Source organism: Chiloscyllium plagiosum, unplaced genomic scaffold, assembly GCF_037043375.1.
Source record: "Chiloscyllium plagiosum isolate Xiang-an unplaced genomic scaffold, Cpla_swu_hap1 HiC_scaffold_110, whole genome shotgun sequence".
Classification (NCBI taxonomy): domain Eukaryota; kingdom Metazoa; phylum Chordata; class Chondrichthyes; order Orectolobiformes; family Hemiscylliidae; genus Chiloscyllium; species Chiloscyllium plagiosum.
The window spans coordinates 143,439-163,972 of record NW_028270249.1 but is presented as its reverse complement, the minus strand read 5'-3'; the positions used below and the strand labels follow the sequence as shown (position 1 = coordinate 163,972).

General features: G+C 55.8%; 1 protein-coding gene across 1 annotated transcript in view; it reads right to left on the bottom strand.

The window, feature by feature from the left end:
* LOC148134080 (uncharacterized) overlaps positions 1-20,534 on the bottom strand; it is a gene marked incomplete at its 3' end in the record, with an annotated part of 104,952 nt that overhangs the window by 83,169 nt on the left and 1,249 nt on the right. Inside the window, exons 2-9 of the mRNA XM_087985696.1 lie at positions 20,322-20,471; positions 19,477-19,629; positions 15,164-15,307; positions 14,460-14,615; positions 13,099-13,251; positions 12,325-12,486; positions 2,991-3,146; positions 659-826 (exon numbers count right to left, since the gene is read on the bottom strand). Of these exons, the coding sequence (XP_087841822.1) occupies positions 659-826; positions 2,991-3,146; positions 12,325-12,486; positions 13,099-13,251; positions 14,460-14,615; positions 15,164-15,307; positions 19,477-19,629; positions 20,322-20,471 (1,242 nt within the window). The remainder of the gene's footprint in view (positions 1-658; positions 827-2,990; positions 3,147-12,324; positions 12,487-13,098; positions 13,252-14,459; positions 14,616-15,163; positions 15,308-19,476; positions 19,630-20,321; positions 20,472-20,534) is intronic.

Here is a 20,534-nt window from a genome sequence, read left to right as displayed (position 1 = left end):
TAAACTCCATCTCTTCACCCAATCCTCCGGTCTATCTCCATCCTGCTCTGTCCTCGGGCAATCCTCCTCCATATCCACAGCTCCCCCTAACCTGTGTGACGATCACGAACATATTCATCGGGCCACCTTCATTCTCCTCCTATATATCTGATAAATGGCAAGGTGGTCACAGCACAAATCCCTGTGGGACACCACCGATCTCGGTTCTCCAGTCCCTTTCACTGCTACTCTCTGTGCTTCTGTCACTAAGCCAGTTGTGGATCCATCTTACCAGCTCACTGTGGATCCCGTGTATATTCACCTTCTGTTCTGGCCGACCATGAGAGACCTTGTCAAAGGCCTTGTTACAATTCCTATCGACAACACCCACTGGCCTACCCTCACCAATCACCTTTCTCACTGTCTCAAAAATATAGGCTCAGTCAAGCTTGTGAGACACAGCCGTACCTGTACAAAGCTACCTTTCCTGTTGCTAACAAGGCTATGTTTATCCCGGAATGCTGGAGCAGGACTTACAGCCCGGTGTCCACACCACAGCGGATCTACCCTGACAAAGCCCTGCCCTCCCATGCGAAGGAGACCCCGTCACTGAATGTGGGGGGATTACTGGTCCTCTGACCTGCTGGGGTAGCGTAGGTTGGGGGTGAGAGGGGCTTACTTCTCGCAAACCACTGTGACACACATCGAGGTCCACACTCCGTGTTACAGCACGAGGCCCAGTGACCACAGGAATCGTCTCCATCGCAGGGAGCAGTGAAGTTCATCCGACAGACATAATGCAGTCTGGTCGTGTCCGGACATGTGGATCCTTGGCCTTTAGGAGACACTGAGAGAGAGAGAGAGAGAGAACAGCTTTCACCACAACTGCTGATCCAACACAGACCCTTCCCTGGGAAACATCTCTCACAGACAGCAGTGAAACTGGAGCTAGAGGGGGTGGCAGAGATAGGGAGAGGTGCAGGGACTGGAGGGGGTTACAGAGATACGGAGGGGGTGGAGGGGGGTTACAGAGATAGGGAGGGGGTGTAGGGGGGTTACAGTGATAGGGAGGGGGTGTAGGGGGTTACAGAGATAGGGAGGGGGTGTAGGGGGTTACAGTGATAGGGAGGGGGTGTAGGGGGGTTACAGAGATAGGGAGGGGGTGTAGGGGGTTACAGTGATAGGGAGGGGGTGTAGGGGGTTACAGAGGCAGGGAGGGGGTGTAGGGGGTTACAGTGATAGGGAGGGGGTGTAGGGGGGTTACAGAGATAGGGAGGGGGTGTAGGGGGTTACAGTGATAGGGAGGGGGTGTAGGGGGTTACAGAGATAGGGAGGGGGTGTAGGGGGTTACAGAGATACGGAGGGGGTGTAGGGGGTTACAGTGATAGGGAGGGGGTGTAGGGGGTTACAGAGATAGGGAGGGGGTGTAGGGGGTTACAGAGATAGGGAGGGGGTGTAGGGGGGTTACAGAGATAGGGAGGGGGTGTAGGGGGTTACAGAGATAGGGAGGGGGTGTAGGGGGTTACAGAGATAGGGAGGGGGTGTAGGGGGGTTACAGAGACAGGGAGGGGATGTAGGGGGGTTACAGAGACAGGGAGGGTGTGTAGGGGGGTTACAGAGACAGGGAGGGGGTGTAGGGGGTTACAGAGATAGGGAGGGGGTGTAGGGGGGGTTACAGAGATAGGGAGGGGATGTTGGGGGTTACATAGAAAGGGAGGGGGTGTAATGGCTGGGGGGGGGTTACAGAGATAGGGAGGGGGTGAAGGGGGGTGACAGAGATAGGGAGGGTGTGTAGGGGGGTTACAGAGATAGGGAGGGGGTGTAGGGGGTTACAGAGATAGGGAGGGGATGTTGGGGGTTACATAGATAGGGAGGGGGTGTAGGGGCTGGAGGGGGTTACAGAGATAGGGAGGGGTGTAGGGGGGTTACATAGATAGGGAGGGGGTGTAGGGGGTTACAGAGACAGGGAGGGTGTGTAGGGTGTTACAGAGATAGGGAGGGGGTATAGGAGGGTTACGGAGATAGGGAGGGGGTGTAGGGGGTTATAGGGATAGGGAGGGAGTGTAGGGGGTTACAGAGGTAGGGAGGGGGTGTAGGGGGTTACAGGGATAGGGAGGGGGTATAGGGGGGTTACGGAGATAGGGAGGGTGTGTAGGGGGTTAAAGAGATAGGGAGAGGGTGTAGGGGGGGTTACAGAGATAGGGAGGGGGTCTGGGGGTTACAGAGACAGGGAGGGGGTGTAGGGGGTTATAAAGACAGGGAGGGGTGTGGAGGGTTACAAAGATAGGGAGGGGGTGTGGGGGTTACAGAGGTAGGGAGGGAGTGTAGCGCGTTATAGGGATAGGGAGGGGGTGTAGGGGGTTATAGGGATAGGGAGGGTGTATAGGGGGGTTACAGAGATAGGGAGGGGGTGTAGGGGGTTATGGAGACAGGGAGGGGGTGTAGGGGGTTATAGGGATAGGGAGGGGGTGTAGGGGGTTACAGAGGTAGGGAGGGGGTGTAGGGGGTCACAGAGGTAGGGAGGGGGTGTAGGGTGTTACAGGGATAGGGAGGGTGTATAGGGGGGTTACGGAGATAGGGAGGGGGTGTAGGGGGTTATGGAGACAGGGAGGGGGTGTAGGGGTTGGAGGGTGTTTCAGAGATGGAGAGAGGTTTAGGGCCTGGAGGGGGTAACAGGAGTAGGTGGGGTGTAACGGCGGTTACAGATTTGATTGGATTTGAAGACAATAATGCCGTGTGTACAGCAGGAGGCAGTATTGCACAGCGTGCCATTGGCTGTTCCCAATCCCACATGGTGGTGTGTGAACCACACTCAGTGTGTGACACTCAGGGTTGAATGGGGGAACAGAGATCGGAGAGACAGCAGTGTTTCACGATGAGCTGAACACCATGGAAGATGGTAATGGTGAGGTTAGTCAGGAGAGGAATGTGAGAATTGAGTCTGAGACAGACAGCTCTCTCCCACCCAGATACAGTGACGTATCCCCTCTGAGGGGATCTCTCCTCCTTACCTCCAGGCTTGAAACTCATGATACATCTCCTCCCACATCCAGACTCACAACACTTTTGCCAGATATCACAGTCGTCATCAGTGGAACATTGAGAGCCCAGTTTCATCTGACAAATGGGCAGGAGACGAGATTCTGCTGGACATTCAAAGGCCTCCTCTGTGGGGAAAGCATGACTCTGAGCTCAAACTAAACTGCTGCTGGACAGGGTTAACAGTTCACAACATCAAGGACGAGGAACACAAGGAGACCATTCAGATCATCTGGACTACCCCAATCGCTCAACAAGATCATTGCTGATCCACCACATGGACTGTACTTTCTTGTCATCTCCCTGCACACCCACATTCTGTTTACATCTCGCGCTCACACAAACCACTTTGCTCTCCCCAACACACAGGGAAGACTCTCCAATCAATCACAACTAAAGGCACACTCTCAACTCTCCTCTCACACGCACAGGGACCACTCTCCTCTCACACACACACAGGGACCACTCTCCTCTCTCACACACACAGGGACCACTCTCCTCACACACACACACACAGGGACCACTCTCCTCTCACACACACACAGGGACCAGTCTCCTCTCACACACACAGGGACCACTCTCCTCTCACACACACACAGGGACCAATCTCCTCTCACACACACAGGGACCACTCTCCTCTCACACACACAGGGACCACTCTCCTCTCGCACACACAGGGACCACTCTCCTCTCACACACACAGGGACCACTCTCCTCTCACACACACACAGGGACCACTCTCCTCTAACACACACACAGGGACCACTCTCCTCTCACACACACAGGGACCAATCTCCTCTCACACACACAGGGACCACTCTCCTCTCACACACACAGGGACCACTCTCCTCTCACACACACAGGGACCACTCTCCTCTCACACACACAGGGACCACTCTCCTCTCACACACACACAGGGACCAGTCTCCTCTCTCACACACACACAGGGACCACCTTCCTCTCACACACACACAGGGACCACTCTCCTCTCACACACACACAGGGACCACTCTCCTCTCACACACACAGGGACCACTCTCCTCTCACACACACACACAGGGACCACCTTCCTCTCACACACACACACAGGGACCACTCTAATCTCTCACACACACAGGGACCACTCTCCTCTCACACACACACAGGGACCACTCTCCTCTCTCACACACACACAGGGACCACTCCCCTCTCACACACACAGGGACCACTCTCCTCTCACACACACAGGGACCACTCTCCTCTCTCACACACACACAGGGACCACTCTCCTCTCTCACACACACAGGGACCACCCTCCTCTCACACACACACACAGGGACCACCTTCCTCTCACACACACACAGGGACCACTCTCCTCTCACACACACACACAGGGACCACTCTCCTCTCACACACACACACAGGGACCACTCTCCTCTCACACACACACACAGGGACCACTCTCCTCTCACACACACACAGGGACCACTCTCCTCTCACACACACAGGGACCACTCACCTCTCTCACACACAGGGATCACTCTCCTCTCTCACACACACACAGGGACCACTCGCCTCTCACACACACACAGGGACCACTCTCCTCTCACACACACACAGGGACCACTCTCCTCTCACACACACACACACAGAGACCACTCTCCTCTCACACACACACAGGGACCACTCTCCTCTCACACACACACACATGGACCACTCTCCTCTCACATACACACACAGAGACCACTCTCCTCTCACACACACACAGGGACCACTCTCCTCACACACACACACACAGGGACCACTCTCCTCTCACACACAGGGACCACTCTCCTCTCACACACACACACAGGGACCACTCTCCTCTCACACACACACACAGGGACCACCCTCCTCTCACACACACACACAGGGACCACCCTCCTCTCACACACACACACAGGGACCACTCTCCTCTCACACACACAGGGACCACTCTCCTCTCACACACACACACAGGGACCACTCTCCTCTCTCACACACACAGGGACCACTCTCCTCTCACACACACAGGGACCACTCTCCTCTCACACACACACACAGGGACCACTCTCCTCTCTCTCACACACAGGGACCACTCTCCTCTCACACACACAGGGACCACTCTCCTCTCTCACACACACAGGGACCACTCTCCTCTCACACACACACAGGGACCACTCTCCTCTCACACACACACAGGGATACTCTCCTCTCACACACACAGGGACCACTCTCCTCTCACACACACACACACAGGGACCACTCTCCTCTCACACACACACACATGGACCACTCTCCTCTCACATACACACACAGAGACCACTCTCCTCTCACACACACACAGGGACCACTCTCCTCTCTCACACACAGGGACCACTCTCCTCTCACACACACACACAGGGACCACCCTCCTCTCACACACACACACAGGGAACACTCCCTCTCTCACACACACAGGGACCACTCTCCTCTCACACACACAGGGACCACTCTCCTCTCACACACACACAGGGACCACTCTCCTCTCTCTCACACACACAGGGACCACTCTCCTCTCACACACACACACAGGGACCACTCTCCTCTCACACACACACACAGGGACCACTCTCCTCTCACACACACACAGGGACCACTCTCCTCTCACACACACAGGGACCACTCACCTCTCACACACACACAGGGACCACTCCCCTCTCACACACACAGGGACCACTCTCCTCTCACACACACACACAGGGACCACTCTCCTCTCACACACACACACAGGGACCACTCTCCTCTCACACACACACAGGGACCACTCTCCTCTCACACACACACAGGGACCACTCTCCTCTCACACACACAGGGACCACTCTCCTCTCACACACACAGGGACCACTCTCCTCTCACACACACACAGGGACCACTCTCCTCTCACACACACAGGGACCACTCTCCTCTAACACACACAGGGACCACTCTCCTCTCACACACACAGGGACCACTCTCCTCTCACACACACACACAGGGACCACTCTCCTCTCACACACACACAGGGACCACTCTCCTCTCACACACACACAGGGACCACTCTCCTCTCACACACACAGGGACCACTCTCCTCTCACACACACACACAGGGACCACTCTCCTCTCACACACACAGGGACCACTCTCCTCTCACACACACAGGGACCACTCTCCTCTCACACACACAGGGACCACTCTCCTCTCACACACACACACAGGGACCACTCCCCTCTCACACACACACACAGGGACCACTCTCCTCTCTCACACACACAAGGACCACTCTCCTCTCACACTTACAGGGACGACTCTCCTCTCACACACACAGGGACCACTCTCCTCTCACACACACACACTGGGACCTCTCTCCTCTCACACACACACACAGGGACCACTCTCCTCTCACACACACACAGGGACCACTCTCCTCTCTCTCACACACACAGGGACCACTCTCCTCTCTCACACACACACAGGGACCACTCTCCTCTCACACACACAGGGACCACTCTCCTCACACACACACACACAGGGACCACTCTCCTCTCACACACACACAGGGATCACTCTCCTCTCACACACACAGGGACCACTCACCTCTCACACACACACAGGGACCACTCTCCTCTCACACACACACACAGGGACCACTCTCCTCTCACACACACACACAGGGACCACTCTCCTCTCACACACACACACAGGGACCACTCTCCTCTCACACACACACAGGGACCACTCTCCTCTCACACACACAGGGACCACTCTCCTCTCACACACACACAGGGACCACTCTCCTCGCACACACACACAGGGACCACTCTCCTCTCACACACACAGGGACCACTCTCCTCTCACACACACAGGGACCACTCTCCTCTCACACACACAGGGACCACTCTCCTCTCACACACACACAGGGACCACTCTCCTCTCACACACACACAGGGACCACTCTCCTCTCACACACACAGGGACCACTCTCCTCTCACACACACACAGGGACCACTCTCCTCTCACACACACACAGGGACCACTCTCCTCTCACACACACACAGGGACCACTCTCCTCTCACACACACACACAGGGACCACTCTCCTCTCACACACACAGGGACCACTCTCCTCTCACACACACAGGGACCACTCTCCTCTCACACACACAGGGACCACTCTCCTCTCACACACACACACAGGGACCACTCTCCTCTCTCACACACACAAGGACCACTCTCCTCTCACACTTACAGGGACCACTCTCCTCTCACACACACAGGGACCACTCTCCTCTCACACACACACACAGGGACCACTCTCCTCTCACACACACACACAGGGACCACTCTCCTCTCACACAAACACACACAGGGACCACTCTCCTCTCACACACACACAGGGACCACTCTCCTCTCTCACACACAGGGACCACTCTCCTCTCACACAAACACACACAGGGACCACTCTCCTCTCACACACACACAGGGACCACTCTCCTCTCTCTCACACACACAGGGACCACTCTCCTCTCACACACACACACAGGGACCACTCTCCTCTCACACAGACAGGGACCACTCTCCTCTCTCACACACACACAGGGACCACTCTCCTCTCACACACACAGGGACCACTCTCCTCTCACACACACAGGGACCACTCTCCTCTCACACACACAGGGACCACTCTCCTCTCACACACACACACAGGGACCACTCTCCTCTCTCTCACACACACAGGGACCACTCTCCTCTCACACACACACACAGGGACCACCCTCCTCTCACACACACAGGGATCTCTCTCCTCTCACACACACAGGGACCACTCTCCTCTCACATACACAGACAGGGAACACTCCCTCTCTCACACACAGGGACAACTCTCCTCTCAGACACACAGGTACCACTCTCCTCTCACACACACACAGGGACCACTCTCCTCTCACACACACACAGGGACCACTCTCCTCTCACACACACAGGGACCACTCTCCTCTCACACACACAGGGACAACTCTCCTCTCACACACACAGGGACCACTCTCCTCTCACACACAGGGACCACTCTCCTCTCTCACACACAGGGACCACTCTCCTCTCACACACACACACAGGGACCACCCTCCTCTCACACACACAGACAGGGAACACTCCCTCTCTCACACACACAGGGACCACTCTCCTCTCACACACACAGGGACCACTCTCCTCTCACACACACACAGGGACCACTCTCCTCTCACACACACAGGGATCACTGACCTCTCTCACACACACACACACAGGGACCACTCTCCTCTCTCACACACACACAGGGACCACTCTCCTCTCACACACACAGGGACCACTCTCCTCACACACACACACAGGGACCACTCTCCTTTCACACACACAGGGACCACTCTCCTCACACACACACACACAGGGACCACTCTCCTCTCACACACACACACAGGGACCACTCTCCTCTCACACACACACAGGGACCACTCTCCTCTCACACACACAGGGACCACTCACCTCTCACACACACACAGGGACCACTCTCCTCACACACACACACACAGGGACCACTCTCCTCTCACACACACACACAGGGACCACTCTCCTCTCACACACACACACAGGGACCACTCTCCTCTCACACACACACAGGGACCACTCCCCTCTCACACACACAGGGACCACTCTCCTCTCACACACACACACAGGGACCACTCTCCTCTCACACACACACAGGGACCACTCTCCTCTCACACACACACAGGGACCACTCTCCTCTCACACACACACAGGGACCACTCTCCTCTCACACACACACAGGGACCACTCTCCTCTCACACACACAGGGACCACTCTCCTCTCACACACACAGGGACCACTCTCCTCTCACACACACACAGGGACCACTCTCCTCTCACACACACAGGGACCACTCTCCTCTAACACACACAGGGACCACTCTCCTCTCACACACACAGGGACCACTCTCCTCTCACACACACAGGGACCACTCTCCTCTCACACACACACACAGGGACCACTCTCCTCTCACACACACACAGGGACCACTCTCCTCTCACACACACACAGGGACCACTCTCCTCTCACACACACACAGTGACCACTCTCCTCTCACACACACAGGGACCACTCTCCTCTCACACACACACACAGGGACCACTCTCCTCTCACACACACAGGGACCACTCTCCTCTCACACACACAGGGACCACTCTCCTCTCACACACACAGGGACCACTCTCCTCTCACACACACACACAGGGACCACTCTCCTCTCACACACACACAGGGACCACTCTCCTCTCACACACACACACAGGGACCACTCTCCTCTCACACACACACAGGGACCACTCTCCTCTCACACACACACAGGGACCAGTCTCCTCTCACACACACAGGGACCACTCTCCTCTCACACACACACACAGGGACCACTCTCCTCTCACACACACACACAGGGACCACTCTCCTCTCTCACACACACAAGGACCACTCTCCTCTCACACTTACAGGGACGACTCTCCTCTCACACACACAGGGACCACTCTCCTCTCACACACACACACAGGGACCACTCTCCTCTCACACACACACACAGGGACCACTCTCCTCTCACACAAACACACACAGGGACCACTCTCCTCTCACACACACACAGGGACCACTCTCCTCTCACACACACACAGGGACCACTCTCCTCTCACACAAACACACACAGGGACCACCCTCCTCTCTCACACACACAGGGACCACTCTCCTCTCTCACACACACACAGGGACCACTCTTCTCTCACACACACAGGGACCACTCTCCTCTCACACACACAGGGACCACTCTCCTCTCACACACACAGGGACCACTCTCCTCTCACACACACACAGGGACCACTCTCCTCTCACACACACATACAGGGACCACTCTCCTCTCACACACACACAGGGACCACTCTCCTCTCTCTCACACACACAGGGACCACTCTCCTCTCACACACACACACAGGGACCACCCTCCTGTCACACACACAGGGACCACTCTCCTCTCACATACACAGACAGGGAACACTCCCTCTCTCACACACACAGGGACCACTCTCCTCTCACACACACACACAGGGACCACTCTCCTCTCACACACACACAGGGACCACTCTCCTCTCACACACACACACAGGGACCACTCTCCTCTCTCACACACACAGGGACCACTCTCCTCTCACACACACACACAGGGACCACTCTCCTCTCTCACACACACACAGGGACCACTCTCCTCTCACACACACAGGGACAACTCTCCTCTCACACACACAGGGACCACTCTCCTCTCACACACACACAGGGACCACTCTCCTCTCACACACACACAGGGACCACTCTCCTCTCTCACACACACAGGGACCACTCTCCTCTCACACACACACAGGGACCACTCTCCTCTCACACACACACAGGGACCACTCTCCTCTCACACACACACAGGGACCACTCTCCTCTCTCACACACACAGGGACCACTCTCCTCTCACACACACAGGGACCACTCTCCTCTCACACACAGGGACCACTCTCCTCTCACACACACAGGGACCACTCTCCTCTCACACACACAGGGACCACTCTCCTCTCACACACACACAGGGACCACTCTCCTCTCACACACACAGGGACCACTCTCCTCTCACACACACACACAGGGACCACCCTCCTCTCACACACACAGGGACAACTCTCCTCTCACAAACACAGGGACCGCTCTCCACTCACACACACACAGGGACCACTCTCCTCTCACACACACACACAGGGACCACTCTCCTCTCTCACACACACAGGGACCACTCTCCTCTCACACACACAGGGACCACTCTCCTCTCACACACACACACACACAGGGACCACTCTCCTCTCACACACACAGGGACCACTCTCCTCACACACACACACAGGGACCACTCTCCTCTCACACACACAGGGTCCACTCTCCTCTCACACACACAGGGACCACTCTCCTCTCTCACACACACACACAGGGACCACTCTCCTCTCACACACACAGGGACCACTCTCCTCTCACACACACACAGGGACCACTCTCCTCTCACACACACAGGGACCACTCTCCTCTCACACACACACACACAGGGACCACTCTCCTCTCACACACACACACAGGGACCACTCTCCTCTCACACACACAGGGACCACTCTCCTCTCACACACACACAGGGACCACTCTCCTCTCTCACACACACACAGGGACAACTCTCCTCTCACACACACACACAGGGACCACTCTCCTCTCACACACACACAGGGACCACTCTCCTCTCACACACACACAGGGACCACTCTCCTCTCACACACAGGGACCACTCTCCTCTCACACACACACAGGGACCACTCTCCTCTCACACACACAGGGACCACTCTCCTCTCACACAAACACAGGGACCACTCTCCTCTCACACACACACACACAGGGACCACTCTCCTCTCACACACACACACAGGGACCACTCTCCTCTCACACACACACAGGGACCACTCTCCTCTCACACACACACACACAGGGACCACTCTCCTCTCACACACACACACACAGGGACCACTCTCCTCTCACACACACACACACAGGGACCACTCTCCTCTCACACACACACACAGGGATCTCTCTCCTCTCACACACACAGGGACCACTCTCCTCTCACACACACACACAGGGACCACTCTCCTCTCACACACACAGGGACCACTCTCCTCTCACACACACACACAGGGACCACTCTCCTCTCACACACACAGGGACAACTCTCCTCTCACACACACAGGGACCACTCTCCTCTCACACACACACAGGGACCACTCTCCTCTCACACACACACACAGGGACCACTCTCCTCTCACACACACAGGGACCACTCTCCTCTCACACACACACAGGGACCACTCTCCTCTCACACACACACAGGGACCACTCTCCTCTCTCACACACACAGGGACCACTCTCCTCTCTCACACACACAGGGACCACTCTCCTCTCACACACACACACAGGGATCACTCTCCTCTCACACACAGGGACCACTCTCCTCTCACACACACACAGGGACCACTCTCCTCTCTCACACACAGGGACCACACTCCACTCCCACACACACCGGGAGCTAACCCCTCTCCTTCACTCACGGGCATCTCTCTCTTCCCTCACAGAACTGCACCTCTCTCGTACACTCTCCTCTTTGAGAGATGAGTTCTCCCTCTCTTACCTCGCCTCTGGACCCCATAGACGCAGCGTTTGCCGCAGTTCCCGACGTTACAGCACTGCTTCCACCTTGCGCAGTCTTCGTCTACCTCACACTCCTCGGCATCGTCCCGGTCACAGATATGTCGCATCTGGAATGGTTTGGGACACTCTGCGTCTCGCTTTCCTGTTATCGGGTCAGATCAGAATTCAGTGAGAGGCCGGATGGAAATTCAGCACCGCCCTGGTTATACGGAGTAGGGGATGATCCAGGGAAAAACAAGGGGAAGCCTGGAGACAAAGGGGTAGATTGGGTATGGCAGTGTGACAATGAGGAGGGAGGGTTTCACACTGGTTTCCATTCTGACTTGGCCAAACATGACAGCTCAGTGAGTAAGGTGAAATGGGAGATGGGGGGAGCTGGGACTGGGGGAAATGGGAATGGGGAATACAGAGAGGGTGGCAAATGGGTGTCAGTTTTGTGAGCAGCACCTTCCAATGGGTACAAGCTGATGACGACAGGATTGGGCAGACTGGGGCTGGCTTTCCAATGGGATATAGTAGACTGGGGGAGACTCGCTCCCATTGGGAATGATCCTGAAATGGCTCTGGATGAGCTGGGACCTGGGATGGAGTCTCCTACTGAGAGGGGACACCCTCAAACTGAATACTCCAACTGCAGGGGGCAGGGAGATTGGGTTCCTGGGACAGAGAGGGGTCTCTGCCTCAGACAGATTGTCTCCACCAGGCGTGTGCAGTGTTTGCTAAAGGGGGGGATGGGAGGGTCAGTCATCCTCACCGTGTTTGTGATACCGATGGACACATCTCTTCCCACATCCGGCCTCACAGCACGAGAGCCACAGATCACAGTCATCGTCATTTGTACATTCCTGGCCGTAGTTAACATTGCACATCGGGGTAAGGCGCCTGGCATCTGGGCAGCTCCCATTCTCTGGAGAGCAGAAGGAAAGGGAAAAGACTGGGTTAAAGCTCAGTCAGAGTCTCAGGTTAAACACCTCCGGATGGACAGGATGGAAACTGAGCAAGTCTCTCTCAGTCTACATGGTCCCCAACGATCATACACACAGCAAAGTGTAAAGAATACATCTCTCCTTATTGTTTTAACCTGGAAGGAAATCTCCCTCTACACTGTCCCCATCAAACACTCCCAGGACAGGGACAGCATGGGGTTAGATACAGGGGAAACCTCCCTCTACACTGTCCCCATCAAACACTCCCAGGAGAGGGACAGCATGGGGTTAGATACAGAGGAAATCTCCCTCTACACTGTCCCCATCAAACACTCCCAGGACAGGGACAGCATGGGGTAAGATACAGGGGAAACCTCCCTCTACACTGTCCCCATCAAACACTCCCAGGACAGGGACAGCATGGGGTTAGATACAGAGGAAACCTCCCTCTACACTGACGGCATCAAACACTCCCAGAACAGGGACAGGATGTGGTAAGATACAGAGGAAATCTCCCTCTACACTGACCCAATCAAACACTCCCAGGAGAGGGACAGCATGGGGTTAGATACTGAGGAAATCTCCCTCTACACTGTCCCCATCAAACACTCCCAGGACAGGGACAGCATGGGGTTAGATACAGAGGAAACCTCCCTCTACACTGACCCCATCAAACACTCCCAGGACAGGGACAGCATGGGTTTAGATACTGAGGAAATCTCCCTCTACACTGTCCCCATCAAACACTCCCAGGACAGGGACAGCATGGGGTTAGATACAGAGGAAACCTCCCTCTACACTGACCCCATCAAACACTCCCAGGACAGGGACAGCATGGGGTTAGATACTGAGGAAATCTCCCTCTACACTGTCCCCATCAAACACTCCCAGGACAGGGACAGCATGGGGTAAGATACAGAGGAAATCTCCCTCTACACTGTCCCCATCAAACACTCCCAGGACAGGGACAGCATGGGGTAAGATACAGAGGAAACCTCCCTCTACACTGACCGCATCAAACACTCCCATGGGAGGGACAGCATGGGGTAACATACAGAGGAAACCTCCCTCTACACTGACCCAATCAAACACTCCCATCACTGGGTTATATATAGATGTCATGCTCCCCTATCCAGTGTCCCCCCATAACATCCCCCCACCCCACAACCATCACCAGATGACCCCTCACCTCCTTTGAAGAATCGGAAAACGCATCTTTTTCCACAGCCAGCGTCACAGCACATTTGCCAATGGTCACAGTCAGCATCTGCCTCACACTCATCTCCCAACGTCATGTTACAGACCTTGCCCAGGGTACGGCTGTGTGGGCACTGTGACTCTCCCTCTGTGTGGGCATAGATAATGAGACATTATTACAGAGCCTGATCTGAGCATACCACCCTCCTTTACAGACACAGGCCTCCAGACTCCTCCAAAGTCAAATCCAGGGACAATAACTCACTGCACCCACCGTCCAACCACCTCCCCATTACCACCCAAAGCCACACCACCTCCTTCTCCATCCCTGGTTAGAGCTGGGCTCACAGACAGTGCTCCATTGCCTCCAGTGTGCTGGCGGAGGGAGCGAGGCCTCCTCCTGTAATCCCACCTCAGTGAGAGCAGAGGGTCACAGGCTTGGCCATTTCCATCAGAGAGAGAGAGAGAGTGTGAGAGTGAGAGTGTGAGTGTGAGAGTGAGAGAGTGTCAGTATGAGAGAGAGTGTGAGTGTGTTTGAGTGTGTGTGTGTATATGTGCGTGTGTGTCTGTCTATATGAGTGTGTGTGTGTGTGTGTGTATATGTGAGTGTGAGAGTGAGAGGGGGTTTCTCAGTGCAGTGATACCACATTGTCCATGGGAAGACCCTCTGATGGTCTGGCTTCACACTGTCCTTACTGTGCAGTGAGCTGCTGTAAACACATTTCCTCCCAGAGCCCATGTCGCAGCATTGTTCCCAGCTCCCGCAGTCCTCATCTGTCACACACGACACATTCGAATGCCTCTTCACCCGGGATGGATCAGGGCACTCTCCTTCCTCATCTACAACACAACAACATGGAGATTACAGGAGGAGGGAAATGGGGCATATCAGCTCGAAACATATTGGCAGTATTGTCAGTGGGTCAGTGTTGAGGCAGTAGGCACCATTGGAGGGTCAGTGCTGAGGGAAAGGCGCGGACAAAAGGTCAGTGCTGAGGGAGTGGCAATGCTGGGTGATCAGTGCTGAGGTAACAAAACCCGAGGGCAGGTCTAGGCTGAGGGAGCAGGAACTGGTGGAGGGTCAGTGCTGAGGGAGGGGGCACTGGCGGAGGGTCAGTGCTGAGGGAGCGGCAATGCTGGGTGATCAGTGCTGAGGGAAAAAACCCCCGAGGGCAGGTCCAGGCTGAGGGAGCAGGAACTGGTGCAGGGTCAGTGCTGAGGGAGGGGGCACTGACGGAGGGTCAGTGCTGAGGGAGCAGGCACTGTCAGAGGGTCAGTGCTGAGGGCGCAGGCACTGACGGAGGGTCATTGCTGAGGGAGCAGGCAGTGCCGGAGGGTCAGTGCTGAGGGCGCAGGCACTGTCGGAGGGTCAGTGCTGAGGGAGCAGGCACTGTCGGAGGGTCAGTGCTGAGGGAGCAGGCACTGTCAGAGGGTCAGTGCTGAGGGAGCAGGCACTGTCGGAGGGTCAGTGCTGAGGGAGCAGGCACTGTCGGAGGGTCAGTGCTGAGGGAGCAGGCACTGAGGGAGGGTGAGTGCTGAGGGAGCAGGCACTGTCAGAGGGTCAGTGCTGAGGGAGCAGGCACTGTCTGAGGGTCATTGCTGAGGGAGCAGGCACTGTCAGAGGGTCAGTGCTGAGGGAGCAGGCACTGTCTGAGGGTCAGTGCTGAGGGAGTAGGCACTGTCGGAGGGTGAGTGCTGAGGGAGCAGGCACTGTCAGAGGGTCAGTGCTGAGGGAGTGGGCACTGTCGGAGGGTCAGGGCTGAGGGAGCAGGCACTGTCTGAGGGTCAGTGCTGAGGGAGCAGGCAGTGTCGGAGGGTTCGTGCTGAGGGAGCAGGCATTCTCAGAGGGTCAGTGCTGAGGGAGCAGGCCCTGACGGAGGGTCAGTGCTGAGGGAATGGGCACTGTCAGAGGGTCAGTGCTGAGGGAGCAGGTACTGTCGGAGGGTCAGGGCTGAGGGAGCAGGCACTGACGGAGTGTCAGTGTTGAGGGAGCAGGCACTGTCAGAGGGTCAGGGCTGATGAAGTGGGCACTGTCGGAGGGTCAGTGCTGAGGGAGCAGGCCCTGTCGGAGGGTCGGTGCTGAGGGAGCAGACACTGACGGAGGGTCAGTGTAGAGGGAGCAGGCACTGTCGGAGGGTCACTGCTGAGGGAGCAGGCACTGTCAGAGGGTCAGTGCTGAGGGAGCAGGTACTGTCGGAGGGTCAGTGCTGAGGGAGCAGGCACTGTCAGAGGGTCAGTGCTGAGGGAGTGGGCACTGTCGGAGGGTCAGGGCTGAGGGAGCAGGCACTGTCTGAGGGTCAGTGCTGAGGGAGCAGGCAGTGTCGGACGGTTCGTGCTGAGGGAGCATGCATTCTCAGAGGGTCAGTGCTGAGGGAGCAGGCCCTGACGGAGGGTCAGTGCTGAAGGAGCAGGCACTGACAGAGGGTCAGTGCTGAGGGAATGGGCACTGTCAGAGGGTCAGTGCTGAGGGAGCAGGCACTGTCAGAGGGTCAGGGCTGATGGAGTGGGCACTGTCGGAGGGTCAGTGCTGAGGGAGCAGGCACTGACGGAGTGTCAGTGTTGAGGGAGCAGGCACTGTCAGAGGATCAGGGCTGATGGAGTGGGCACTGTCGGAGGGTCAGTGCTGAGGGAGCAGGCCCTGACGGAGGGTCGGTGCTGAGGGAGCAGACACTGACGGAGGGTCAGTGTAGAGGGAGCAGGCACTGTCGGAGGGTCACTGCTGAGGGAGCAGGCACTGTCGGAGCGTCAGTGCTGGGGAAGGACATTAATATCTTTCTGGATCGGTGGTGCTGGAAGAGCACAGCAATTCAGGCAGCATCCGAGGACAGGCAAAATCGACGTTTCGGGCAAAAGCCCTTCATCAGGAATAAAGGCAGAGAGCCTGAAGCGTGGAGAGATAAGCTAGAGGAGGGTGGGGGTGGGGAGAGAGTAGCATAGAGTACAATAGGTCAGTGGGGAAGGAGATGAAGGTGATAGGTCAGGGAGGAGAGGGTGGAGTGGATAAGTGGAAAAGGAGCTGGGCAGGTCGGACAAGTCCGGACAAGTCAGGGGATCGAGTTGCTGGAGGTTAGAAACTAGGATGAGGTGGGGGAAGGGGAAATGAGGAAACTGTTGAAATCCACATTGATGCCCTGGGGTTGAAGTGTTCCGAGGTGGAAGATGAGGCGTTCTTCCTCCAGGCGTCTGGTGGTGAGGGAGCAGCGGTGGAGGAGGCCCAGCACCTCCATATCCTCGGCAGAGTGGGAGGGGGAGTTGAAATGTTGAGCCACGGGGCGATTTGGTTGATTGGTGCGGGTGTCTCGGAGATGTTCCCTAAAGCGCTCTGCTAGGAGGCGCCCAGTCTCCCCAATGTAGAGGAGACCGCATCGGGAGCAACGGATAAAATAGATGATATTAGTGGATGTGCAGGTAAAACTTTGATGAATGTGGAAGTCTCCTTTAGGGCCTTGGATGGAGGTGAGGGAGGAGGTGTGGGCACAGGTTTTACAGTTCCTGCGGTGGCAGGGGAAAGTGCCAGGATGGGAGGGTGGGTGGTAGGGGGGCGTGGACCTGACCAGGTAGTCACGGAGGGAACGGTCTTTGCGGAAGGTGGAGAGGGGTGGGGAGGGAAATATATCCCTGGTGGTGGGGTCTGTTTGGAGGTGGCGGAAATGTCGGCGGATGATTTTCTGTCTATCTCTATTTCTCCCTCTCGGTCTCTCTCACCAATTCCATCTTGCTGGAATGAAGAATGAAGAATACCTTTTACACTGTGTTCCTGGATTCCTCTACTCCACGACATGTGAAAATAAAATAGAAATCTAAACCTAAGTCTCGTCTGTGTAACGTCTCGAGTTGTTTGGACTCCTTCATCCTCCGCTACTCTCTGGTTTGAACACACCATCTGTCCAATCATATTTCCCACCAGCCGCTCTCCGAGTCCTTCCATGTCCCTTTCTATGTCCCTCTCTCATTCCTCCGTCATGTCACCCAGAGTCTGTCTGCCTCATTCCTCCCCTCACTCCGTCTCATTCTTCCCTCGCCTCTCTACCTCAATCTCTTTCCTCCCTAACCGTCCCCTCTCTCTCTTTGATTGTCTCTCCCATTCTCACGGTCCCTCTCTCTCTCACACACACACTCTCTCACTCACACACACACACACACTCTCTCACTCACACACACACACACACACACACAAACACACACACTCACACACGCACACACACACTCAGACACACACACTCACACACACACAAACTCACGCAGACACAAACACACACACACACTCACACACACACACTCACACACACACACACTCTCACACACAGACACAAACACACACACACACTCTCACACACACACACACTCACACACAGACACAAATACACACACACACACACACACACACAGCCACACAATATCCATCTCTCTCTCTCTGTCCAATCTTCCCAGTGCCCCCTCCTCTCTCTGTCTCTCTCTCTCTATCTCTGTGTCCCATTCTCCTGGTTCCCTTTGCTCTCTCTCTCTCTCTCTGTCTCTCCCATCTGCCCAGTGCCCCCTCCTCTCTCTGTCTTTCCCTCTGTCTCTCTCTCTCTCTCTCTCGCTGTGTCCCATTCTCCTGGTTCCCTTTGCTCTCTCTCTCTCCCTCTCTCTGGCCCATCTTCCCAGTGCCCCCTCCTCTCTCTGTCTCTCTCTCTGTGTCCCATTCTCCTCGTCCCCTTTGCTCTCTCTGTCCCATCTTCCCAGTGCCCCCTCCTCTCTCTGTCTTTCCCTCTGTCTCTCTCTCTCTCTCTCTCTCTGTCCCATTCTCCTGGTTCCCTTTGCTCTCTCTCTCTCCCTCTCTCTGGCCCATCTTCCCAGTGACCCTTCCTCTCTCTGTCTCTCTGTCTCTCTCTCTCTGTGTCCCATTCTCCTCGTCCCCTTTGCTCTCTCTGTCCCATCTTCCCAGTGCCCCCTCCTCTCTCTGTCACTCTCTCTCTCTCTGTTGCTCTCCACAACATCTCCCTCACAGTGTCATCCCCACAACGTACCATCATCCATGAAGCTGGGGATACAGATATTTCCACATTTGCTCTCACAGCAGCTCTGCCAGGCATCACAGTCTTCATCTCCGCTGCAACGATCTCCGAGTTTCAGGTCACACATGGGCTCCAGGCGGTGGGGAGCAGGACAGGTATCATCACCTGGACAACACAGAGACAGTATGGATACGGTTGTACGGAAACACACAACTCCCTTGGATCTGCTCGAGTGAGACACGAGGGACTCCCACGGCTCTTCCATCACTGACAGACCAGCTCCACAGCCCCGGGATTCAGGAAGCCTCAGTTATTTAGGCAATTCCAGGTGAATCTCCGAATACCACCCGCTCACATCCCCCTATGCCGCGGATGCGCGCACACAGACACACACACATAGAAACACACACACATAGACAGACACACACACACACACCCCACCCACACTCACACACATACACACACACACCCACACACAGACACACACTCTCTCACACACACACACATACACACAGCAACACACACACACAGCAACACACACACACACACAGCAACACACACACACACACAGGCACACACCCACAGGCACACACCCACACACACAGAGACAGACACACACATACACACACACACACACAGACACAAAGACTCACACATGCACACACGCAGACTCACACATACAGACACACATACACACACACACACACCCCACACACACCCACATGCCCACACACTCACCCACACACACACCCACACTGATACCCAGACACACACACCCAGCTCCCTGCCCACACTGCCATGTACTGTAATCACCACACCATAGTCTCTGATCAAACAAAGACACACTGATCACTTACGGCTCATGAGGAAACGAGGTACACATCTCTTTCCACAGGTGGCATCGCAGCATGATGACCAGGCATGGCAGTCAGTGTCATTCTGACACACGTCTCCCAACTTCATCTCACAGAATGGGTCCAAGCGGGTGGAGGCAGGGCACTGGGTCGCTGGAAGGAACAAACTGACAGTCACATCAGGACATATGGAGAGGGTCACACTCCCACAGGACA